Genomic DNA, 24,836 nt, shown 5'->3' with positions numbered 1-24,836 from the left:
ACATAAATGTGGTTACAGCTCAAAATTTTTTTCTCAATAGGCAAAGTCACCTTTTCAGCATAAAAAAATATCAATAAAAAATCTGTGAGCGATAGCTTGATAGTGATGCCACTACTTTCAATCACAATATAAGGTAATAGACAAAGTCCTCGGTAAACAGAAAGTTATATGTGAATTTTTCCTAAAAATGGATCCCACCATATATATCTACAGGAAGAATAATCAAGGGAACCAAAGTTATAGTGGTAATCAAAAGAATGCAATTCAGGGACAAAGACCAGACATGAAAAACAGACATACACAACAAAGAACATAAAGTTATTAAAATCATACATACAAAATAACAAAAGCAAATGATCACATCCGACTCCACTAAAAACTGGGAGAATGGACCAGGTGCACTGGTAGAAAGTGTTAAAATTTCAAGCCACTGTGATTAGTAGTTGCTGAGAAAACAGTGACAGAAAAAATTATTAGACACACAAAAACAAGTTAATACAGACAAGGATAAAACAGTATACCCTATTCTCCTTTGGAGGGGGTATACCAGTAAGTCTATTAGTTGTTAAGCTAAAATTTGCAGTAAGGAACATGCCAAAACAATAAAATAAACACACCACTTTAAAAAAGACCATATTTTAACCACATCTATAATCATCATTTATTTTAAATATTTAGGTTTTTTTCTCAAACACAACACAGTAATAGTCTTGAAAACCAAACAATATATGTTAAAATAGAAATTCTCATTTTAAAAAAATGTAGTATTCAGGAATATAATTAACTTTGTAGTCATTTCCCCAAAACTCTGGTGCTTTTAAAGAATATGAATTGCTTCAAAGTTTCTTTAACAGCTAACTCTCCTATTGGTCTACAGATTTTTTTCCCATTACATATAAGGACTTGAAAATCATTGAATGTAGAGTTGTCTTCCTTGGTACCTATAGAAGCTTCTTGTTTAAAGGTCAAAAACTGATTAATCTTAGAAACAACCAGAGATTCAATATAATAACTGAAAATTCTGTTGAGAATGATACAAAGTCTCTGAGACATTATTTTCAATTTGTTTGTTATAGATTTTTGCAAAATTTGACAACATTGTGAACTAAATATACATAAATAAACATAAATACATATATATAAATACACATATTTTAGAACATTAATGAATACCTATATTTCTGCTAACCCTACCAACTCATTTTTTGTGTGCCTACACTAAGTTTGTTTGCCTGCTTAGTGGAGCAAAATCCAGAATAGGTATGATGAATATGTCAAAGAGACAACAAGCTGACCTGGATGCATCTTCAGTGAACAACAAGGAAACATTCACACCAGAAAGCAGGCTGCAACTGGCCCAAAAACATCATTATTTGCTCCTATATACTCAAGTAACATAAAATTAAAGGTGAAAATGAAACAAGACAAAAAGAGACCAGAAATTCCAAACTTCGGACAGGCACAAAAAATGCAGTGAGGTTAAAGTACTTTGGCAAGATTTCAAGTCAGAAGGGGTCTCCAAAAAAAAAAAAAAAAAAAAAACTGTCAAAGATTTATCAAATAAAGAGATGCGTTTTAAGTGCATGATTCACCCGTTGCACTTTTAACTTGTCCTTATGCTTTTAATGAAGTTATATGATCAACTAGAAATACTGTGAGCCCTGTCAAATACCCTCCCACCCATAAAAGAGTAATCAAGGGAACCAAGGTTATAGTGGTAATCAAAAGAATGTAATCCAGGGACAAAGACCAGACATGGTAAACAGACATACACAACAAAGAACATAAAGTAACTAAAATCATACATACAAAGTAACAAAAGTAAATGAGCAACTCGGACTCCACTTAAAACTGGGAGCATGGACCAGGTGCACCGGTAGGGTAAGCGTCCTCTGCGTTTCTAGAAACACCCGTCGAGTTGCTCATAAAAAGTCAAGTCCGGGGTAGACAAACGAGAAAAGGAAAACTATGACCCATTGAATAAATCAGTTTTAATGGTGCTGATGGATCCACCATAATGATCCACCAGTTCATGATGACGACCATAAAGCCTATTTGTAGAGTTCTAGCGCGATACAAAAAGTCTGCGTAGTTTCGGCAAGCTCTGGCATAACGTATGAGTTGTGATATGAACACTCCATACGCAGGAGCCGATGGGATGTTGCCACAGATGAAAGGAAAGTTGACGATTTTGAATGAAAAGTCATCACGTTTGTCGTAAAGTTTGGTCAATAGTTTTCCTTTACCATCGATTTCTAAGTGTAGGTCAAGATATGAGGCTGACTTCACAGTGTCTGTAGTATCCTTTATCCCAAGTTCTTTTGGGTAGATGCGATGTATCAAATCCTCGAAATTAGGATTGTTTAAAGATAACACATCATCTATATAGCGGAAACTGAGATTGAAGGATCTAGCTAAACAATATTCTTTCTTTCTGATCAGATCAGCTATAAAGTCAGCCTCATAAGAGTGAAGGAATAGGTCAGCTAGTAAACGGGCACAATTTGTTCCCATTGGAATGCCGACCGTTTGTTGAAAAACACGTCAACCACATTGGACAAATATGTTCTCGATTAAAAATTCCAGCATTTTGTAAACATTTTCCTCTGTATATTTGAAAGATGATTTGGAATTATTTCTTACAAAGTATGAGGAATCTCTACCAAGAACTATATATCTGTATCTAGGTGTACCATCTTTTTTGGAAAAACAACGATGTATAATGTTTTTAAGTCGGGATTTTAACTGAGTATGGGGAATAGAAGTATACAGTGTTGAAAAATCATAGGTTTTAATGCAATTATATTCAGATAATAGTCTTGAACTGATTGTCTCCAAAAGATCTTTCGAATTTTTCAAGATCCACATTGAATTAATACCACTAAGGGAGTAACAAGTGTTGTGGTAGGACTGTAGACCCTCTTTGACAGTTGTGAGTATAGAAGTTAAAAGTTTTGAAAGAGGTTTGGTGGTACATTTTACAGATCCAGCTAAAAAAAAAGTAAATAATAAATGCTCAAAAAATTTGGCACTATCATAACAAATGGTCTGTATTCAATGATTTTTCAACAAATAAATTTCCTTGGCCGTTTCTGCTGTCTTTTAAAGAGGAAAACTTCATGACACAAAACGTAAAGTTTGATATTTATACAAATCAAAAAGGAGCTTACTTCAATAAATATGAATAATTCACCAAAGTTTCATAAAAATAGGTGAAAGTGTTTCTGAGTTATTGTCTGAAAACATGAAAATCTATCTTTCTTTTAGGACAAAATTTCATAACACAGAAATGAACAAGAGCCTGAATCGTTCACCTGGTTCAAGTTTTTCAGAGCAGTAAATTTAACAAGGAGTTGTCCAACAATTTTGACTCAAGAAGACTTTGGTAGGACTTTCATAAGGATAATTTCTGCGATAGAAAGTTCCTTTCTATCTATTATAGCTTTCAAGATATTGGCTGAAAACTGTATAAAAAACCATTTTTCATCTTTCAAGGGCAATAACTCTTACAAGGAGTAACCTGACAACTTTGATCGCTGAAGACTTTTGAAGGCCTTATAATAAGGGTCATTTCAGTTACCGAAATAATTTTGCTAAACCCAACGGTTTTGGAGATATATGCGAAAAACTACTGTATGACCCCTATGTTCTATTTTAATTAACAGGGATTATGTATTTTGACGGATCAAAATCCCCACATAATTTCTATGCAAGATACACCAAGAAACATTCATACTAAGTTTGCTTCCAATTGGTCAAGCAGTGACAGAGGAGAAGATTTTTGAAAGAGACAACATTAAAAACAACAAAAAATAAATGTTTAAAAAGGGCAATAACTCCAACATGGCTTAACAGATAAAAATGAAAATTTGACCACAGATAGATTTCATCATGTTGAACACTTTCAACCCTGTCAAACTTTGGCTAAACCTAACGGTTTAGGAGATATATGCGAAAAACTACTGTATGACCCCTATGTTCGGGGGCCATGTTTTTCGACTGATCAAAAATCCCCATATCAGTTCTATGCAGGATACCCCATGGAACAGTCATACTAAGATTGGTTCCAATTGGTCAAGTAGTATTAGAGGAGAAGAGTTTTGAAAAATTGTTAACGACGATGACGATGGACGAAAAATGATGGCAATAGCTCACAAGGCCTTTGTGATAAAAATCAAAGCGGAGCTTACGTCAATAGATATGAACAATTCATGAAAGTTTCATAAAGTATGTGAAAGTGTTTTTGAGTTTTTGTCCGAGGTGTTGACGATGGAAGGACAACAGTATACCATAATACGTCCCATCTTAGACAGGCATATAAAAATATAGTTATCTACCAACCCTAGTTTTTTTCACAGCAATTTATGTAAGCATAACTACAGGTATTTTTTTCTCAGCTTTATTTTCTTGAGGCTTTCTGTTACACTATAAACATTTTATGGCAAAGTAACTTGTCTTAAGCAAATGTAAAGCAATTTTCCATCATCATTATTACAAACTTTTCCTGAAAAGAATCAATATGAAATTTGTAAGAAAAAGAAAATAAGCATAACAAGAATTGCTATGGTGAATATGTAAATCAGATACCCAACCCATTTCCCCCATCTGTAAGAACAATAATTAAAATACTAAATCTGATTTAGATTTTATACGGTGAACTGTGTGCTTTGTTTCTTTTCTTATTTCAATAAATGTTCTAATTGGTTCAACAATTTAACTATTTTCAATCAATCAAGATATGAAAGTGAATGAAAATATTTCAGACTGAAATGCCCTCAATAGTGTATTGAATTTACAGTTGCCATCACTTTTGTCCAATGAAATGTGAGGTTGTAAGTTCCAATGATCACAATGTCATAGTTAGGCATCATTGGTGTCATATTTATGTCAAAGTAAACTCAATACCCACTGCATTGAGAAAAAGATAACAAAACAAATAAGATTTTCAAACAGATATATCAAATCTTAATGGATTCTAAAGTTGATTGCATAATTTTGAAGAACTCCTTAAATTGAATATTGGAACCTGTATATATTACACATAATGTACATAAAGACAAAAAATAAAACTGGACTTAATTTCTTTAAATATAAGGACACTGTATGACAAGTCTTTTTTCAGGTCTTAATTTTTATGGTCACTTCTACCATTACTGCTTAAGTTGTTTTGTGATAGAGTGCCTGTCTTGAGAAGTAATTCTTTATTTTGATCACCTGGTAAGTTGTACCATTGACTAAAGTACCAGTCCATATAAAATCCAGAAACTGCCAATAGTAAAGTGATTCATGGAGTAGAAAAATCCACCAAAAACAATGCTTTTTCAGTCTACACATGCTATACATTTTACATAACAATAGCCCTTTCTGTATTCAGATCTGTATTTTTTTAGAAAATCATACATTCATCTCCTACTATAATCAACCAAATCTAACAAAATCAAGAATGATAACTCTTGCAAAGTTCCAATTTCATGCATTATCTATATATATTTTTTTCCCAAAAGCGCAACAACCAAATTAAAGATGGGTTATGTGATCACTAACTGTCTCTGAACAAGAAATAAAAGTGATTTCAGTGGGTTTTTGACATGCATGAATCACCTTCTGTCTGATTTTTATAAAGACTGCTACTTAATTAGTTCTAAGCACATTGGAAAAATAGAGTTTAATGTGTTGGTCCAATGTCAGAAGTGGTTTGAAACATAGACCTGAATATGATTTGATTTACAAATGACTGTTACAGACTTAAGCTTGCTGAGAAAACCAAATTGTACCAGTAAAAAAGTAAATAGTTAACACAGGGGCAAGAAAAAGAGCTTATTGTCCCAAGGCATTTCCAACGATGCTTTAGACAAAAATAAAGATAGCTTATGGACTTATATCATCAATAGTGCTTGCACGACCCATATAAAAATAAATAATACAAGCACCTTACCAAGTTCTCCGTTATCAACCACTTATCTTGGCAACTCAAAAATCTATTGGAAATGTTTACAAGTTGTCAAATAGAAGAAAAATTAAATCCTCTCTTCTGTCCAACATAATATTTTGATTGATATCTCCCAAGGCACTATCATTGCCTGTATGTGACCCAATTACGAAAGACATACAGGACTCCCAAGATAAATTGATTAAGATGATTAAAGTCTGTTAAAAAAGGGTAAGTGTCTTAAAAAGTGTGAAAATACTTTAGGTTGTTATTACATGTACATTGTACCAATTTAATCACTGGCTAGAAATGCATTTGCCCCGAAAAATTTGCCTAAAAATGTAGTAATTTTTTTTAGACAAAATACTGTTAAACTTGTTTTGAAAGCCATCTTTTAGTAGAAAAGTAACATTTCTTCCCTGACTAGGTAAAGTGCAGACAATAAATATTAGACCCCCCTTTTAACAAGGAATAAGTGTATCATCAAAACAGAAGTTAATAAATATATTTATTATAGAAATTATACTGTATGAAATCTGTGCACAGCTGCTAAAATATATACTGATAAAGTCATGGGCATACTGGGGCCTAATTTTTGAATTTTCATAAAAATATAAGGACAATGGATGTGGTGAATATGTCAAAGTAAACAACCGAGATGAAACAAGTCAGCTCGAGGCCACCTATGGGTCTTCAATGAAGACCATTTAACATGAATTCATTAACTTTTCTCTTTGTTCTTTGTTGTATTTGTCTGTTTTCCATGTCTGGTCTTTGTCCCTGGATTATTTTCTTTTGATTACCGTTAGAAGCTTGCTTCCCTTGATTACGCTTGCACAGGTTTTCCAACATGGTAAAACTGGTCTAAACAGATCAGAAACCCTGTCTAAAAAAGACAGTTTTTGAAGTCCCTTCACATCACTTTAAATATATTTTGAGCCTTTATAAACCATACACCTGTTTGAACCAATCCAATTTCAATATCCAAAAAGAATTCAGTTTAAACAAGTTTCCTTGTAATTTCCTCTTTGTTTTAAGTATAAGCATGCTACTGAAAGTTCAATCTGGTTAGAATAAAAACAATTTTTTACAGGTTTAGTTGCAGAATTAAATAATACATATAAAAACAAGAACAAAACGTTTAATGCACCAATTGTCATCCTAAGCATACCTCAACTTGTACAGGAAGATGACATTGTAGAGTAACCAAAATCACTAACAACATATAGCCCACATATATGAAGCCACATTCTGAATTTGAAATCAATCTGTTCATTGGAAGCAAAGATTTTTGTGCCGAAAATTTTCTCTATCATTCATATAGTGAAGTGAGGCTAAGTTCTACAAAGCAAAAAGTTGATATTCAACAGCACCAAAATGGCTTACAACAATGCCCCATCTATATGAAGCTACACACCAAATTTAAAATCAATTCATATATTGGAAGCCTAAGTAATTGTCACAAAGTAAACAGTAAATAAAAAAAAAACTAACAAAATGGGGTTAGGTATAAGTCACAACCCCATAATCAATTCCATCCTTCCTTTTATGGCATGACTCTTTATAGTACAATTTTATTAATATCTATAAAAGTATAATTAAGTTATTTTCTGGACAAGAAGTGTGGAAACAATTAAGACAATCATGAGCAACTTCCTTTTATGGTATGAAACCTTGTGTTACAATTTCATAAAGATCTCAACTCAAGTTACTGTGTGGACATGAAAAGTGTATGGACGACAATTAACCACAAGCTTCAATGGTGACATTATAATGAATGCACAGATGGACAGACATGAAAATGTACATCAAAATACCAGTTTGTCCTATTTACAGCATAAAATATGCAACCTTCACCTAATCTGACCCTTAATATTTCAAACAAATGTATCTATATAGAGAGGGGCTAATTACAGTCTGCATGTCAGTCAAAGTTTCTCTTTCTATTGATTTAAATCAAATCTGGCACAGCATACTAATATTGGGTCCTGCATGACAACAAACATCGCTTATCGGAACACTTTGATTAAATGTCAGTTAAAATCTCCACCTTTAAATATCTATACTTTATATCTAGTGTTGAAAAAATTGGATCATGCCTCTATACCCAAGGTAAAGCTTCTTTTTATTTCAAACATAAAATTTTATCCAGTTTATTGATTGATTGATAATTATGCTTTAATGTCTTGTAACAAATATTCCATGCTAGACTAAACAATTGAACATGCTCTGCTTTGCCCTAACCAAACAAGCTGAGCCAGATCACAGATGCAACAGCCTGCAGATAGGCATGCAATTCCACTCAGACACTTTATTCTGACTAGGCAAATCAGTTACCACTTCATCCCCTTCAATACTGCATGCTTAACAGAGAAGCAGTAACTATTTTAAAATCATTGGTGTGACTTGGCCAGACACAACCTCTTGGCCTCCCTTGATCGACTTCAGGATGCTACCCTACGACCATCTGAGTAGTTTATTCAATTCTAAGTAGGCCTTATAATTAAATTTTGGTAACATTAAAATTTCAAATATAAAAAGGAAATGCATCAAAATTCAACACATTTTGCTCTTTTTAATTAAGAAAGTAGACAAGCTTTATTTTAACTCTGATTAAATACATTTTGTAGGTTACCTGCAATAGGATTTTAAAACTTAGTACATTTTTCAAGAAATCTGATATTATCTAATAAATGAGATATCTAAAACCTAACATACTGATCAAAAACAACCTTTTCTTATTTTATCCCATTTAAAACACTCTGTATTTGAAACACTTAGATTGAGCAACAAAAATGCATACAAATAGCATTAGCTCCAAAAAATTACTTACACAGGTTCTAGTTTTGTTTTATTCACCCTTCAAAAGATAAGCCAAACAAATTTTTTTGTTGGTTTCTCCTAACATAGAGTTATTTTGGCAAGCACAAAAATTATTTATTTATTTTTTATTTTTATTTTTTTTTATTTTCAATTGATAAAATGAAATTTAACCAGCTGTATGTTTATTTCATTATTTTAATTTCTATTTTAAGTAACTGAAATTAAATTTAAGATTAATAAGGCAATATATATTTAAGCCTAGTGCTCAGATAGGGTCCATCTGGTCAAATTTTCATATTATTTGTTTGAAAATAGTAAAATGTTTAAATGACCGAGCACCTGAAACCTGACCCAAAGAGGTTTGGGGAACCAACAATATTTGTTATTTACAAACATTTATCTCAGTAATACCTCTAAATTTAATTTCATGAAAATCTACTGAATGAATCAGTCCGGGCAACAAAAATTGTGATCAGTCATCGATCACTGATCAGTTTTCGATCAGTCAAACCAATCCTTTAAACCGGTGATCACATCAAGTGATCACAGAGCTGTCAATATATTTTAGAGATTCCCTTGTTTTATTTTTAACAGATCATCCGTCATTTTACATAACAAAACTGTGATTAGATTGGTTACAGGTCATCGGTTGTCAATCCGTCAGTGATCAACCAGTCTGCGGTCATCGATCCAAAAAACTGTTGCACAGATCGGTCCATGTTTGTTTGTTTGTTGGGGTTTAACGTCCGAGCAGCAATATTTCAGCTATATTCAGACGATGAACATGAAATTGATGATAAAATGAACATGAAATGATGATGAAATGAAAAAGGGATGGGACACAAGGACAATAGGGTCGACAAATTTTGATTGCCACTGGAAATTGGGAGAGGTGGGTAGGGTCGGGCAATTTAGCCACCTGTGGCGGAGCCCTAAGGTTCTTACTCCGGGAGAATACCACAGTAGGGTTCTTTAACGTGCGAGGAACGTGGCATCTTTCCCCACACGGTGCACCACTATGGTTTGCCGTCAGGTTTTCCGTATTATAGCCCAGCATGTAACACGCCAGGAGTACCCCATTTCACCACCTGGGGCACACATCCCAGTTGCTCTGTAGGCAGAGCGCCCTACCCCCGGCTGGGGTTCTGAGCACTATTTAGTCGCCTTTTACGACAAGCTTAGTGCTGCTGCAGGCATATTCTTTTAACACCCGGACCTGCACGGGGCCAGATCGGTCCAGGGATTGTAACTACATCTCTAGGGTTTCATACCAATACAAAAAAAAACAACATAAGAGGTAGAGAGCATAGAAAAAACCCAACAGATGGACAGACAGCCATTCATGACCAAAAAAATGTCCTTCTACAAAGAAAAAATAGAATTTTTGTACATTGTACAAGTAAATAACAGTACAAGAGTAACCAAGGCAACCAAGATTTATACGATGTTCAAAAGAGGATATTCCAAGGATTAAGACTAGACAAGGACAACAGACACAAACACAGCAATGAACATGAAAAATTAAATAACAAGAACAAAGAAACAAAATTAAATCAGAAACCAGTACTCAACTAAAAACTACAAGCATGAAGTTGCACCGATAGAGGTAATAAAGGTAGTAGTATATTTTCATTATTTCAGACTTCACCAGGACTCTAACACCATGTCTAACAAAGTAGGCATTGATACAGATGCTTTACCAGATGTCGAAGTCAATACCAAAAGCAAAGAGGGCAAAACAAACTCAAATGGACAATTAAAACAAGTGGAAGAAAATGCAGAAACAGAAGCAGTGGAGAAATGCTGCCCATGTGTCAAAAAAATTAAGCATAAAATGTGGTTTAAATGCTGTGTCTTCCTGCTGGTCTTTGGTCTGGATGCCATAGACCTTGTCTGTGATTGGTGGTTATTTAAAGATGTCTTCATGACAGAGGAGGGACTTGTATATGGGCCACCATCAAAGGTGATCATATGGTGTCTCCTTGCATTTTCTGTTCTTGGAACAGTAACATTTGTTTTTGAAATTGCAAATTTGTGGTGGGAAGTTTTCCGTCAAAATCCTTGGGTTGATTCAGACTTAGCCTCTGCCTTAACCATATGGATTGAAGATGTTCCACAAATTATTCTTAACGTTATAATTGTTCTTTGCCGTGAAGAAGCCATCAGTTACCTACAGCTAGTAAAGGCAAGTGTCATGATCCTTGGTATTTGTATTCGAATCATTGTCTCTCTTGTACGGTACTGCAGTAAAGAGAATTTGGCAAAAGCAAATAAGAAAACAGCATGGGCCCGTAGACATGTTGCCTACAGGGTACTAATAATGTTTGGATTGATAATCATTTTTGTTGGATCAGCAACAATATTCTTCTGTACACAATTTGAAAGGGACATAGATGGCAAAATAAAATTTAACATTCCACATACAATATTTGAAGGGAAATTTGATGATGAAAGATACTTTGATAATGTGAGTATATATTTCAACCACCCATATATCGATTACGACTCCAACCCTAACTGGCTTCGTTTGATCACAATATATGATGTCCGTGAAAAGAAATCAGAGACTTTCAAAATAGAATTAGATGATGCTACAAAAACAAAATTCACAATCTCACAGACTGGCAATTCCAATATGCTAGATTTGAAGGAATGTTACACAATCGATAAAACAGCTAAAACATTAACCAATAGTGGAACATGTACATCCAATCATATTACTGGAAACAAAATAAAAATTATCTTTAAATTTAAATTTATAGAAACTGACATTCCATACTTAATATTTGGTGATATAGAGTTCAACACAAAAGTGCACAAACAAGGAAAACCCTGCAATGATCCAGTGGCAAGAATTGTCAACGATGTCAGAAATCGTAACATTGGCAGTATAGTTCATCCTGTAATACATTACTATCGCACCAAGTCAGCCGTCACACAAACCCATCACACTGTATGGGAAACAGCGTCAACCCGTTTTTTCAAAGATACAGACCTAATAGACATAACTTCTGTTTGGAAAACAGGATTTGGATCATGTAAGAGTTCGGGAAGTTTGGCACCACACCAGAAATCTAATATAAAAGTGGACTGTTCAGTGTGAATTCTCCAATTTCAATTTTGTCAAATTAATGTTAGATTCCAAAATCATACCAAACACACACCAAAGAATGAATTCCTCATAAGGCCAAGACAAAAATGTCTGTTTAAGGTTACATTAGATGAAAACATAGGGTAGGTAGGTAGGTAAAATCATTTTATTTTTTAAATCTGTTTCATATAGACACCTAAGGGAGGGTGTTCAACTAACAAGAGCCTGAATCGCCCACCTGGTTGAATTTTGCCTTTCAAAGGCTATAAATTTAACAAGAAGATGTCCAACAATTTTGACTCAGAAGTCTTTGGTAAGGCTTATCATAAGGATCATTTCAACAATTGAAAGTTTTTTTTAATCTATCATAGTTTTCAAGATATTGACCAAAAACTTAAAAAAAGTCATTTTTCCCCTTTCAAGGACAATAACTCTTACAAGGAGTCATCTGACAACTTTTATTCCTAAGGACTTTTGTAGTCTTAATAACACAGATCATTTCAGCTAGTGAAAGAACTTGCCTAAACCTAAAGGGTTTGGAGATATATGCGAAAAAGTACTGTCTGACTCCTATGTTCTATTTTTAGTAATGGTGGCCATGTTTTTCGACGAATAAAAAAATCCCTGCACCAGTTCTATGCAGGATACCCCAAGGAACATTCATACCCAGTTTGGTTTCAATTGGTTAAGTAGTATTAGAGGAGAAGATGTTTTAAAAGAAATAACATTAAAAATAGCAAAAATCATTGAAAAAGGGCAATAACTCCAACATGGCTTAACGGATTAAAACCAAAATTTGACAAGAAATAGATCTCATCATGCTGAACACTTTCAATTGTGTCAAAATTTAGTTAAACCTAACGGTTTTCAAGATACATGCAAAAATCTGCTGTCTGACTTCTATGTTCTATTTTTAGTAACAGTGGCCATGTTTTTCGACGGATCAAAAATCCCCACATCAGTTCTATGTAGGATACCCAATGAACATTCATTTCAAGTTTGGTTTCAATTGGTCAAGCAGTGTCAGAGGAGATTATTTTTGAAAGAAATAACATTAAAATAGCAAAAATCGTTGAAAAAGGGCAGTAACTCCAACATGGCTAAACAGATTAAAACTAAAATTTGACCAGAGATAGATCTCATCATGCTGAACACTTTAACCCTGTCAGAATTGAGCTAAACCTAACGGTTTGGAGATATATGTGAAAAACTACTGTCTGACCCCTATGTTCTATTTTTAGTAATGGTGGCCATGTTTTTCAACAAATCAAACATCTCCCACATCAGTTCTATGCAGGATACCCAAAGGAACATTTATACCAAGTTTGGTTCTAATCAGTCAAGTAGTTTTAGAAGAGAAGAGTTTTGTATAATTGTTAACGACGACGACGGACGCCAAGTGACGGGAATAGCTCACATAGACTTTGGCCAGGTGAGCTAAAAATGGTAGTAAGAGGCATTTCTTTCAAGAAAAATACCAATAAAATTTGCTAGGGTAGACAGAAAAAAATAGGGTAGGTACGGTAACCTTAAACACACATTTTTTCCTTTGCCTCAATTGTAATTTTTTGCTGATTCTATCAAAACAAAACAAAACAAAAATGAACATTGATATCTGATTGATAGAACATTACCAGGTACATTTTTTCATGTAGTTTGATCTGAAGTCATACAAAAAATCATAAATTACTTGTGAACCATTTTGATCACGGACAGCTAATTAAGAAACAATTAGAAATTCTGTGAGATACATTGTATTTTCATCTCCCTTGATGTTAATTATGTAAAACTATGATGGATTATCTCCCTTTAAAATATATCATTTCAACAGGTGTTATTTCTTAAACAAACATAAGATGCTATTCGTTTTTAAAAGGTATGACCTTGATTTTGCCAGTTGAAATACAATCAACTATCTCTCTTCCAGATTCATGATTATAGGTTCAGTAATTTTATTATCATACTAAATGTACCTTTATTTAACTTTTTTTTACAAAATACTATATTGTAAATTGAATGCAAGGTAAACACTGTTTTTCATGTATTTTCCACCCTTTTTTTGTGTTGACATTATATTTAGGCTGTTCCATTAAAACATATGAGTACAGGGTTTGTAAGTCTTGTACTATCATTCTAGTTTAATTTTCCATACCGGAAATCCTGATGTAGAGAATTCGAAGACTGATCTGCATTTTACTGTTTACATCCATGATCTCCCTTCTATTTTTCTCTTTTTTCAACATTTGTCATGTAGAAATAGATCCTTATCTTTTTGGAGGGGATTTTTTTACACAGATAGATGTTCTGTTTTTAATACTGCACTAAAAAGCTCTGTAAATGACAAATTTCCATGCGTCTGAATAGATTTATAGGACCCACACTTGTGAAACCACTGAGTCGCATAACGAGACTTACATACCCTATGAGTCTGACAAATAGAATCAAATATACATGTATATACTTAGCTTCATGTTACTTCTGGCATTAAATTAATAATAAGTATGTCCTTATGAAAAATTGTGTTATTTATCCTGAAATGTTGATTCTAGTTAGTAAAAGAATAACAGCTTTTCAAAATTGCATGTTTCAAAATAAGATTTCAAAAATATGAAGTATTTAACCATAACTCAATTGATTCATTTATGATTCTTCTCCTCAAGCCCCAAAGACGAATAATATTCCTCTAATCAAAGTGCTGATAGCACTGGAGGTTTTTGATTCTTGTGAGAATTGTAGCATGAACAAAATATCATAGAACACATGATGTTGAATAAAATTATGATCATACATTGCATTTTAAATACTATTAAGAATTGCCCTTTGTTTAATATGCATAAATTAAAAGTCAATCCATACTACTGATCCAACTTCACACACATTTACAAATTTTGTTCTATTCCACCTTTTTTCCACATTTTAAAATCTACCAAAAGTTAATGTGCATTTTATATTTACCTTCAAAAGCTCTATTAACAGAGTATTTATCCTACGGTATAATTAAAGTATAACAAAACCAATTTTCATAAAATGATATCCTTAGCACAAGATTTTCAAAAACTAGAGACTTTTAATAATTTGAATTTTCACACCAGTTTTACTTAGTCAAAATCACTGCTCTTCACTTCCTGTTTACAAATGGTAAAATATTAATGATAGGATGGAGAATTTGACTTATAACTGTGTTAAAATGCTTAACACATTGTAAGCTTCTAGACACATTACTGCAAGAAATAAATTCAATAAATGCAAATTTATTACTAAATATCAATCAAGGCCAAAAAGGAGTCCCTCAAATCTTGAGTTGATATGAGATGACTTGATCTTTACTTTATTTGCAGAAATAACAGAATATTGTTAAGCTGATTAATTGAAACAACATATTAACTGGTTATAAAAGTGGTATTGAATGATATAAAAGGAATTACATTTGGACTATTTTTGTGTAGTGTTCAGAAATAGTAGGGAAGTTCCAGTAATGGACCAGTGACATAAGGTACTTTTATCCTGATGGATCAAAAATCAAAAAAATACAACAATTGTCACAATCTAAACAAGACAAGGTGATTACCTCCTAGTTTCCTTCCCCAGAAACCAAATAGTATTATCCATAAGTAATTTAAGCATTCAGATGAAAACTGGAAGGGCAGCACAATGTAATAAAAATATCTGTGAAAGTTTCATCAAATTCCATTCAGCAGTTTCAGAAAACTTTCAGAATAGCAGAAAGTCCCCTTTGGTTAACAAAGGACTAAGTCCAAATTCTGTAGCAGGAAACCAAAAATGTCCTTCATATAAAAAAACAAAGTAGAGGCTCTAAAGTGCCTGAATTTCTCACCTGGTTCAAAATGGTTCAAAATAGTCTTTTTAGCTTCTAAAGCTGGACTCTTGACCTTACTGTGCTAATTCCACAAGAATCATTTAATCAATAGCGTGCATCTTAGGGTTTTCATATTATAAAACAAATCTCTCATAGTCATTGTTTTAATCTTCATGGGCAATAACTCTGACATTGGTCAACAGATCTTTATGAAAATTTTGACATAGTTCAGTCTCACCATGCTGATCAATTTTACTGTCAGAATTTAGCTCAACCCATTTGTTTACTAATCTTCGATTGGACCCCAATGGTCTATTTAGCAACATTCACCATGGTTTTCACCAGATAAAAAATCCCCAAACAAAGATTGTTAAGGATAATGTAAGGTACATTTATGCCAAGTTTGGTTACAATCCATCCAGTAGTTTAGGATAAGATTTTCAAAGTTGGAAATACAGAAATTCTGGAAAAAAAAATCCATTTCAGTACCATAACTCATCTGTCAATGAATCTTTCTGAAATTTTCAGCATAGGTCCAGCTCAAAAAGCTGAAAAATTTTACTCCAACCCAGATTTTAGATAAACCCAACTCTTTTTCAGTAACGTCCAAAATTCTGCAATTTGAGCCCTATAGCCTATTTTTTTTTTTAACAGCCACCATGTTTTCCGCAAAATCAAAAATCCCCACGCACAGATTGTTAAAGATGTTCTAAGTAACATTTATGCTAAATTTTGTTCCAATTCATCCAGCAGTTTCAGAGATTATTTTCAAAGCTGGAAATGTAAAATTCAGGTAAAAAACCTATTTCAGGACCCATATCTCATTCATTTGTCAACTGATCTTTCTGAAAATTTTGGAGTAGGTCCATCCCATCATGCTGAACAAGTTTACCTCATGTCAGATTTAGCTAAACCCAACTGTTTTTGATTATATGCATAAATCTGTAATTTGACCCCTATGGTTTAATCTTAGTTATGGCGGCCATATTTTTGCAAGATCAAAAATCCCCACACATAGTTCAAGATGTTCTAAATAACATTTATGCAAAGTTTTGTTTCAATCTATCCAGCAGTTTCAGAGGTAAAGATTTTTAGAATTGGAAAAAATCCATTTCAGGACCAATAACTCATTCATTTGTCCAAATTTCAGCATAGGACCATCTTATCATGCTGAACAATTTTACTCTCGGCCAGATTTTAGCTAAACTGTACTATTTTTGCGTTATTTGCAAAATTCTGCAATTTAAACCCTATCTTAGAGGAGAAGATGTTTGAAAAAGTTTACGGACAACGGACACAAGTGATGGCCAGGTCATCTAAAAAGGAGGTGTACAATGATATCATATATTAAGAATCTGTGAAAGTTTCCTCAAGTTCCATTCAAGGGTTTCAGAGGAGTTGTGGATTAGAAGAGGGTCACTCCTTAGTTGACAAATGACAAAGTCCACAAAAACCAAAAAATCATTCAGATTGAAAAACATGAATTTGTTAGAGGAGCCTGTTATTACTTCCATATTCAATAAATAAGGGAAAAAAAACATTCTTATCCTGGCATTTGTTTTCTTATGCGTGTATGGAAGGCTTCAAAATATATAGTTTGATTAAATGGCATGGTTTTATTTTTGGTTAGAATTTAATTAGCATTATCAGCAGATGGTCAAGCTTTAAAAGGGAGATAATCAAAGCAAATCTTGTATTCTTGTTTAAACACAAGGCAAATATGGCAACAACCATTATCTCCTACTTTTTAACACATGTCCCTCCAAGTGAAATGGTCTCCTCAACAGACTATTGGGAAATTTATACCAATCCAAGTCTATCAACATGTCATCTACAATTTTCAAGAAATGATCTGACAAATAAAGAAGGTGTTACCAAGGCAACAAGCATGTATTTTCCCCAAATATTTATAGAACTAAAATAGACTATAAAAGCAAATAACCAAGCTGTAAGAAGTCAATGTTATCATGTAGTATCTTATTTATTATCCAGATAAAACAAGATTGTGTACAATACATTGATGAAATGTTTCCTGGTGACATGAAATACACATTTTAAATTTTTTAAAAAGGCTTTAATATAAACCTAAAGTAAAAACAGGAAATAAGACCAACCTCCAAAAATATTTGTCCTCCTTCACATATAGTTCTATGAAGAAGCAACATTACCAACATTTACTGCAATAGCAATGAAACATAAATAAAATTACAACTTCCTCATAGTTTCGGTTACCTGTAATATTAAGGCCAAAGCAATAAAAAAATGCCAAGCAAAAGATTTCTTACTCTTAAAATGCCAAATTTGGGCTATGTTAAAATCAAAATGTGCCAAATTGCCTTATTTAGCCATGTGATTTATTGGAATTCAAGTGATCTTCACACACTTCATATTGCTCTTCAGTATGGGTTATCACAAAGAAGGTTTTCACCATCATCACCATGTTTACCGAAGTTTACACATCTACCACAACAACCACCTTCCTTGGTATATAAACAATTTCTTTTACAAATTATTACCTTTATAGGACAATTAAATATCAGATAAAATTGTTTTTCCTTAATTACATTTCATGACAAAGGGACCTAAAAAGCAAGAAATAAACTTTGGATTGCCTTAGACTCTATATAATATTTAGTCTATATGTACTATTGTTTTGATTCAAGCCACAAAGTTGGAATAAGACCTCTGACCTAAGCAATATGGTTTCAGAAGCAAAATCAGAAAGCAGAACTACCCCTGTTCTTATTACATAGTCTGTATTTAAGGCTAAAATGTTGATCCAATGACCATGTCCTTGTAACTTTCAACATATGATTTCTGACCTCTGACCTACCTGAATCTGTGGCCTCTTTATGCACTATTGTCGCAGTAGCAGGATCAAATGCCCCTGTTCTCATAACGTAGTCTGTACTTAAGGCTAAAATGTTGACCCAATGACCATGTCCTTGTAGTGTTCGACATAATACACCCTGAAATAAAATTATAGTGTTTTTTTTATAATGTTCATTTTGATTAGGAAGGTTTATACTACATGTTAAGCAATGGAAACCAGAAGCAATGGAAGACCCATTTAAAATTTTTTTAGCTTAAGTTGTAATCTAAAAACTCTTATCCTATTATCGACTCCAACTTTTCCAAATTACTGAAAAATACAAAAATAAAACTTTCGAATTACAAAAAGCAAACATCATGTAAAATCATTCAATTCTTTTTTTAAAAGATTTTTACATTTTAAGGGTTATCTGCTGTTTCTACCTCAGTTTGCATTGCAACCAATCCTGACTGGCAGATCAGTCTTAATGACCCCAACTAGACCTACAGTATCTGTAAACAAAGGTAACTAGGTGATACTCCCAGCTGGCCTCCTAGATACCATATAGGAATCTCTAAAATTCATTAATGAGGAAAAAACAATAAAAAATTTGCAATATATGATAAAGAATTTGTGAAAGATTTATCAATATCCCTATAGTGATTTCAGAAAAGATCTAGGGAAAGAAAGACAGACCAACAGATGGATAGCATGATCACTTGATACCTCCCAGCCTTTGCGTTAGGAATAACAATGCCATAACTTACATCCTCGGCTCTCCATACTTTAATTGTTCTATCTTGTGATGCTGTATACAGTAAGTTTGATCCTCCCCACTTAACACAAGTGACAGACTGTAAATGGCTAGATAATATAATGTTACAGCTACTTAACTGGGTATCCCATAGTCTTATAGTACCATCCTGTAAAAGGATAGAGAAATAAATATGTAGCAGTGGATAGGAAAACAAATAATGAAAATATACAGACAGCAAAACATAGACAAACAGTAAATACAAAATAACCACATTTTTAAGTTACCACAGAAAATTTAAAGTGAGCCAAATAGGGCAAGATGTTATGTTCTGTGAAGCACTTGAAAATATTTTTAGTATTATAACAGTACAGAGCCGAGGTTTGAAATATCAGGAAAAGAAGGACAAAATAGCTGATAAAAGAAAATCAGCATGCAAATTGAGTGTCTATAAAATCCCTAGGAAGACAATTCCATTATGTGTGGTATTCAGACGTTAAATTCGTTATACCAATCTATTATTTATTTGTTTTTTAATCATCCAAGCACACAGGTTCTTCAGGTTTCATACATGTGTATGTTGTTTTTGAAAAACTAACAAATGTAATGTAAAATTGGTGGTTTGTGTAAATGTGTGGATGTTTGAGATTGTTGTTTACTTGTGCAATCAGTTGAACATATTATTTAAAACTTACTTTTGATGAGCTAGCTAAAAATCTGCATTCTGGGTCTCTGAAAATTAAAAAAAAAAAACCCATATATTTGACTTCAAATTAATGTGAAAATAAATTAACAGATATCCTTACATACATGCATTTTGTTGAAATGAATAAAAATCATAACTTATTATTTTTATAATAATTTTATAACAATTATTTTTGAAACACTTAGTGACTGCAGGTGTGTATTATCTTTCATCATGCTTATTGTAATATAAACAAGTTCAAAACCATGGCTGGACCTGCCTGGAATAACCACACATTTGTAAGCACATAACTACAAATGCATCTTCAATACATGTGTACCCTAATCAAGTTGAAAATTATCTAAAATTTGTACTGATGATAGCATGTGCTACTGAAAAAGTGGCTCAAGTTCAACAAGTAAAAACTCATACAAAATACTTGTCAATTTTTTCTTTGTGAATGATGTATAACTGCAGTATGTAAATATACACTGTGCAAAATATGAATAATATCGGTTCAATACTTTCTGAGTTACACAATGTAGGTACCCCCTACATGAACTAGGTGGAAAAACGGTGTTGACAGAGGCTATTACTAGCTTTCAACGTGTTAAGCAGGTATAAAAAAAACCTGAATTAATTAACAAATCAAAAAAGTTCATGAACATATATAAACATTGAGAAGGGTCTAAGCTTCCATTCATAAAGATAATTGTATTTACAAATGTAATGGCTTCCATGCCAACCATGTGATCCACTGTTTATGTCCTATCAATGTTTTACCCATTTGTAATCCAGATAAAGGATCCCAAACACATATCTGAAACAGATCATTGTATTTACAAGGTAAGAACATTAGGAAATTTTCATGTACTTCAATTTTCCACATATCCTTTATGCAAGTTTCTAAGTATGTATTCTGAAAATTTAAGAAAAAAAACTTTGTCTATTTTCATTAAGAAGGCATGTTTATAAATTCCTTTCAGTGATTATAGAGAAACAAGGTCAGATTTATCTAAAATAAGGGAGACAACCAAAAACTAATCATGATCAAGCTACAGACTTATGAAGAAATAATACTGAACTGATGGACTTCCATCAGAGACAAAGAAAGAAAATTGATAGATTTCAGATTTGAAAATTCCTACCTGACTATTTTTACAACCTGAAGCCAACTTTTTGCCATCAGGAGACCATGCTATACACAGGACCCAATGTTTGTGTGCTGAAAAGATCAAAAGAAAATAGCATAAACACAATTTAAAAGATCTGTACCAGTTAAACTGAACAAAACACCAACCAATGAACCATCTTACACATATTCTCTTCACCTAATTATAAAATGCCATGGTATGATGACAACATTGGACAAGTCCATGAAAATTCTACTTGCCAAAACTGAAATCTACATGTAGGTTGTCCTTTAGTAAACAAGAGGCTCCCAGGAGCCTAAATTGCTTACCTGGTTGAATTTTGTCTTTCAAGGGTGGTAAATTTAAATAATTTTCAAGATATTAGCTGAAAACTGTAAAAAAAAAAAACTGTCATTTTTTCCCATTTCAAGGGCAATAACTCTCACAAGGAATCATCTGACAACTTTTTTCTCTGAAAACTTTTGTAGTCCTAATAATAAGGATCATTTCAGCTACTGAAAGAATTTGGTTTTGGGGATACATGAGAAAAACTACTGTCCGACCCTATTATCTATTTTTAGTAACAGCCACCATGTTTTTTGATGGATCAGAAATCCCCACATCAGTTCTATGCAGGATACCCCAAGAAACATTCAAACCAAGTTTGGTTCCAATTGGTTAAGTAGTGTCAGAGAAGAAGATTCTTGAAAGAAATAACATAAAAAATAACAAAAAATGTTGAAAAAGGACAATTACTCCAACATGGCTTAACGGATTAAAATGAAAATTTGACCACAGATAGATCTCATCATGCTGAACACTTTTGCCTATGTCAGAATTAAGCTAAACCTATTGGTTTTGGAAATATATATAAGAAAAACTATTGTCTGACCCTCCTATGTTCTATTTTTAGTAACAGCAGCCATGTTTTTCGACAGATAAAAAATCCCCACATCAGTTCTATGCAAGATACCTCAAGGAATATTCGTAACAAGCTTGGTTCCAATTGGTTAAGTAGTGTCAGAGGAGAAGATTCTTGAAAGAAATAACATAAAAAATAGCAAGAAATGTTGAAAAGGGGCAATAACTCCATGGCTTAATGGATTAAAATGAAAATTTGACAACAAATAGATCTCATCATGCTGAGCATTTTTATTTGCATCAGAATTTAGCTAAACTTAATGGTTTTGGAGATATATACGAAAAACTACTGTCTGACCCCTATGTTCTATTTTTAATAACAGCAGCCAGGTGAGCTAATAAATGTTGGAAACTGAATAAAATATGGTTGTCATCGGGGCAAGTACAATTTGACTTTCACTTGTCCTGGGCAATAGGACAACCTTTAATGTCATTCCCCAGATGCATGTACTGCATTTAAAAGATAGATTTTCGATATTACATACAGTAAATGCAGAAATAATTGCTAGCATTGATTATTGAAATTTAGTTGCTTACGGTACAGGATTTAAATTTTTTTGGAGATTTTGAAAAAAAATCCAACATCTGTCATAGTGCAAGCTTCAATTATCACAATTTTAAGACACACATAGTATTTGCAACTAAACTATACTGCAGTATTTGATTTGTCATTTGCAATAATTCTTTTTTTATATAAATGTCAACTAACTGTATCCATGCTGATACATGTACCGGTACCTTTATAAAAGAATTTATATGTATTAAGTCCATTTTGGGAAATCTTGTGTACTGTTAACAATGAAATTGTTTGCAGCATTTATTTTCCACATTCCATATTTTTCAGTGCAGAACATGTAAAGGAAATCAAAACTGTTGTGGAGTATTTTCTTCAAAGGAAAATATGATTTAAATAACAAACTTCAATTTGAAACTGCAAAAGTACATCAAGAAATGGAAAAAAAAATAACATGGTGTTAAAAGTGTTAGTTAGTTTAAAAAAAAACTGCACCTAATGCACCTTAAAATGTATATACATGTACAAGGAACTTAAACAGAAAACATGCCATTCATACCTTTACATGTAAACTGTGGTGTTTCTGTATAAATATCCCAAAACCTAACGGTAGTGTCTCCAGAACCACTTGCCAAATATCGTCCATCAGGACTGAATGCAACAGATATCACAGCCTCTGCATGTCCTTCTATAGAACTGGTACATCGAGTGACAGGCCTTACTCGGAAAATAGCCTGTGGCTGATACACAATATCTAGCACCTCCTCTGTATTTTCTAATGTGTTTTTATCTAAGGCTTTCTGAAGAGAGTCTGTTATTTCATTGTCTTTTACAAAGAAAGTATAAGGAACTGATTCTTCCTGAAAAAAAGAAAGTACCTTAAATTGAATATTACTGGAAAACAAAATTAATCGTCAATTTGGCAAAGTGTAATTGTAAAAATCTGAAATAACCAAATATGTTCACCCATTTAGTTAATATTCCTATTTGCTTTTCATTTTTGAATATTTACATGCAAATTTCTTTTTATGAGAACAGGGAATACCTGTGAATAAGAAAACTTAAATTATATATCTACTGTTTTTTTTTCACCAACATGCCAAATAAAAAGGTTAATGTTCAGAAAGATGGCAAGTTTTTTTGGTGTTTATTTATCAACAGATCCTGAAATAAACTTATTCAATGCAAGAATCAGAAAGACTCTCAAACAGATAATCAGAAATACACACACATTTCTTTAAACATTTTGAGATATTTATATAAAGAGAGACAAATGTAAAATTAATAGAGAAAACTACACTTTTAAATTATAAACTATATATGCACGTATAAAATTCAGTAAATTTAGATAACAAAACAGTATTTAAAATACTGTTTTTACCATAAAAAACTGAACTTAAACAAACAAGCAATTCAAAATGTGTATGTGACAATTTTACAGACCACAGCTTCAATGTAATTATGTACATGTACCTACATTAGATAGCAGTGCATTGCAGACCAGTCCTAGTTTCTCTGTGTTTATATCAACTGGTATATCAAAAGGACTGCCAGTAACTTCTCCTGTCTCACTTTTGAACTGGACAAGGATTCTCCTGTCTCCAGGTTCCTGTTCACTGTCAGTTGTCATCTCTATAGAAGAACAACTTTTTATTATTTATATGAATGAACCCGTGAGGGCATAATACATAACATGAATGAAAAAAATAATATCACATTACACTGAACTTACATTATAAGTAGATAACAAAGAATCTACATTGACTGATTTACAACATAGCACAATATACATGTAGTATGAAAATGTGGGATAAGGCAGGAAATATATATATTGTTATATCCTTACGTCCCAAGCAGGAGGAGTAGTTTTTCGGATAGTCCAAACACTGAGGACAACAAGTGTTGGATGTTTTATTGTCACTATAGGATTAAACAGCTATTTGTGGTCGTTCATGCATGTATGAACGGATCTCTCCTCTCCCAAACATTACAAAAATAGCCAAAGGGGAGCTCCAAGATCTGTTCATACATGCATGAATGACTGAAAATAGCTGTTTAATCCTTATCATTCTATCCCAACACTTGAGAATTATATTTTTTTTTAAATGTGTTGAACCGGTAAGTGTATTTATAGAATCTGGTTCTGGGACAATTTAATTCTGGGGCGAATTTACTTGTAGTTAGATATTATAAGTTTCTTTCCCAGAGCTGAAAATTACTCTTGGTAAACAAACTGTACCGTAAAAATCAATGTGGATGTAATAAACCATTCTTATGGCTATATTATGCCATTTAGTTTGTTGCCACACTCTTTGAAATTACACAGCCGCCATATTGGTTTCAAGTTGACCGGCGTT

The 24,836-nt window shown here is 32.9% G+C and overlaps 2 protein-coding genes across 5 annotated transcripts in view; one reads left to right on the top strand and one right to left on the bottom strand.

The window, feature by feature from the left end:
* The window catches only part of LOC148606667 (notchless protein homolog 1-like), a 46,360-nt gene that overhangs the window by 20,412 nt on the left and 1,112 nt on the right, over window positions 1–24,836 (bottom strand). For both annotated transcript variants that reach the window (XM_088544156.1, XM_088544157.1), the window contains 7 exons: window positions 23,957–24,111; window positions 23,039–23,339; window positions 21,060–21,136; window positions 20,634–20,731; window positions 19,922–19,958; window positions 19,240–19,395; window positions 18,494–18,629 (listed from right to left, as the gene is read on the bottom strand). In XM_088544156.1, the coding sequence (XP_088400282.1) occupies window positions 18,494–18,629; window positions 19,240–19,395; window positions 19,922–19,958; window positions 20,634–20,731; window positions 21,060–21,136; window positions 23,039–23,339; window positions 23,957–24,109 (958 nt within the window). In that variant the 5' untranslated portion in view covers window positions 24,110–24,111. The remainder of the gene's footprint in view (window positions 1–18,493; window positions 18,630–19,239; window positions 19,396–19,921; window positions 19,959–20,633; window positions 20,732–21,059; window positions 21,137–23,038; window positions 23,340–23,956; window positions 24,112–24,836) is intronic.
* LOC148606668 (uncharacterized) lies at window positions 6,040–14,630 on the top strand. 3 transcript variants are annotated; one of them, XM_088544155.1, is made up of 3 exons: window positions 7,944–8,041; window positions 10,394–11,219; window positions 11,515–11,674. In XM_088544155.1, exons 1-3 carry the CDS (start codon window positions 8,025–8,027, stop codon window positions 11,533–11,535), a joined length of 864 nt encoding a protein of 287 aa, XP_088400281.1. In that variant the 5' UTR covers window positions 7,944–8,024; the 3' UTR covers window positions 11,536–11,674. The 3 variants fall into 3 exon arrangements, with proteins under 3 accessions (XP_088400280.1, XP_088400281.1, XP_088400279.1); XM_088544154.1 differs by lacking the exon at window positions 7,944–8,041 and adding an exon at window positions 6,040–6,160 and having other exon boundaries at window positions 10,394–14,630; XM_088544153.1 differs by having other exon boundaries at window positions 10,394–14,630.

Source organism: Perna viridis, chromosome 9 (genome assembly GCF_037379345.1).
Source record: "Perna viridis isolate PV_CMFRI_1.1 ecotype Kerala chromosome 9, ASM3737934v1, whole genome shotgun sequence".
Lineage (NCBI taxonomy): Eukaryota > Metazoa > Mollusca > Bivalvia > Mytilida > Mytilidae > Perna > Perna viridis.
The sequence above is the reverse complement of the archived record's forward strand: the minus strand, read 5'-3'. Positions and strand labels throughout refer to the sequence as shown.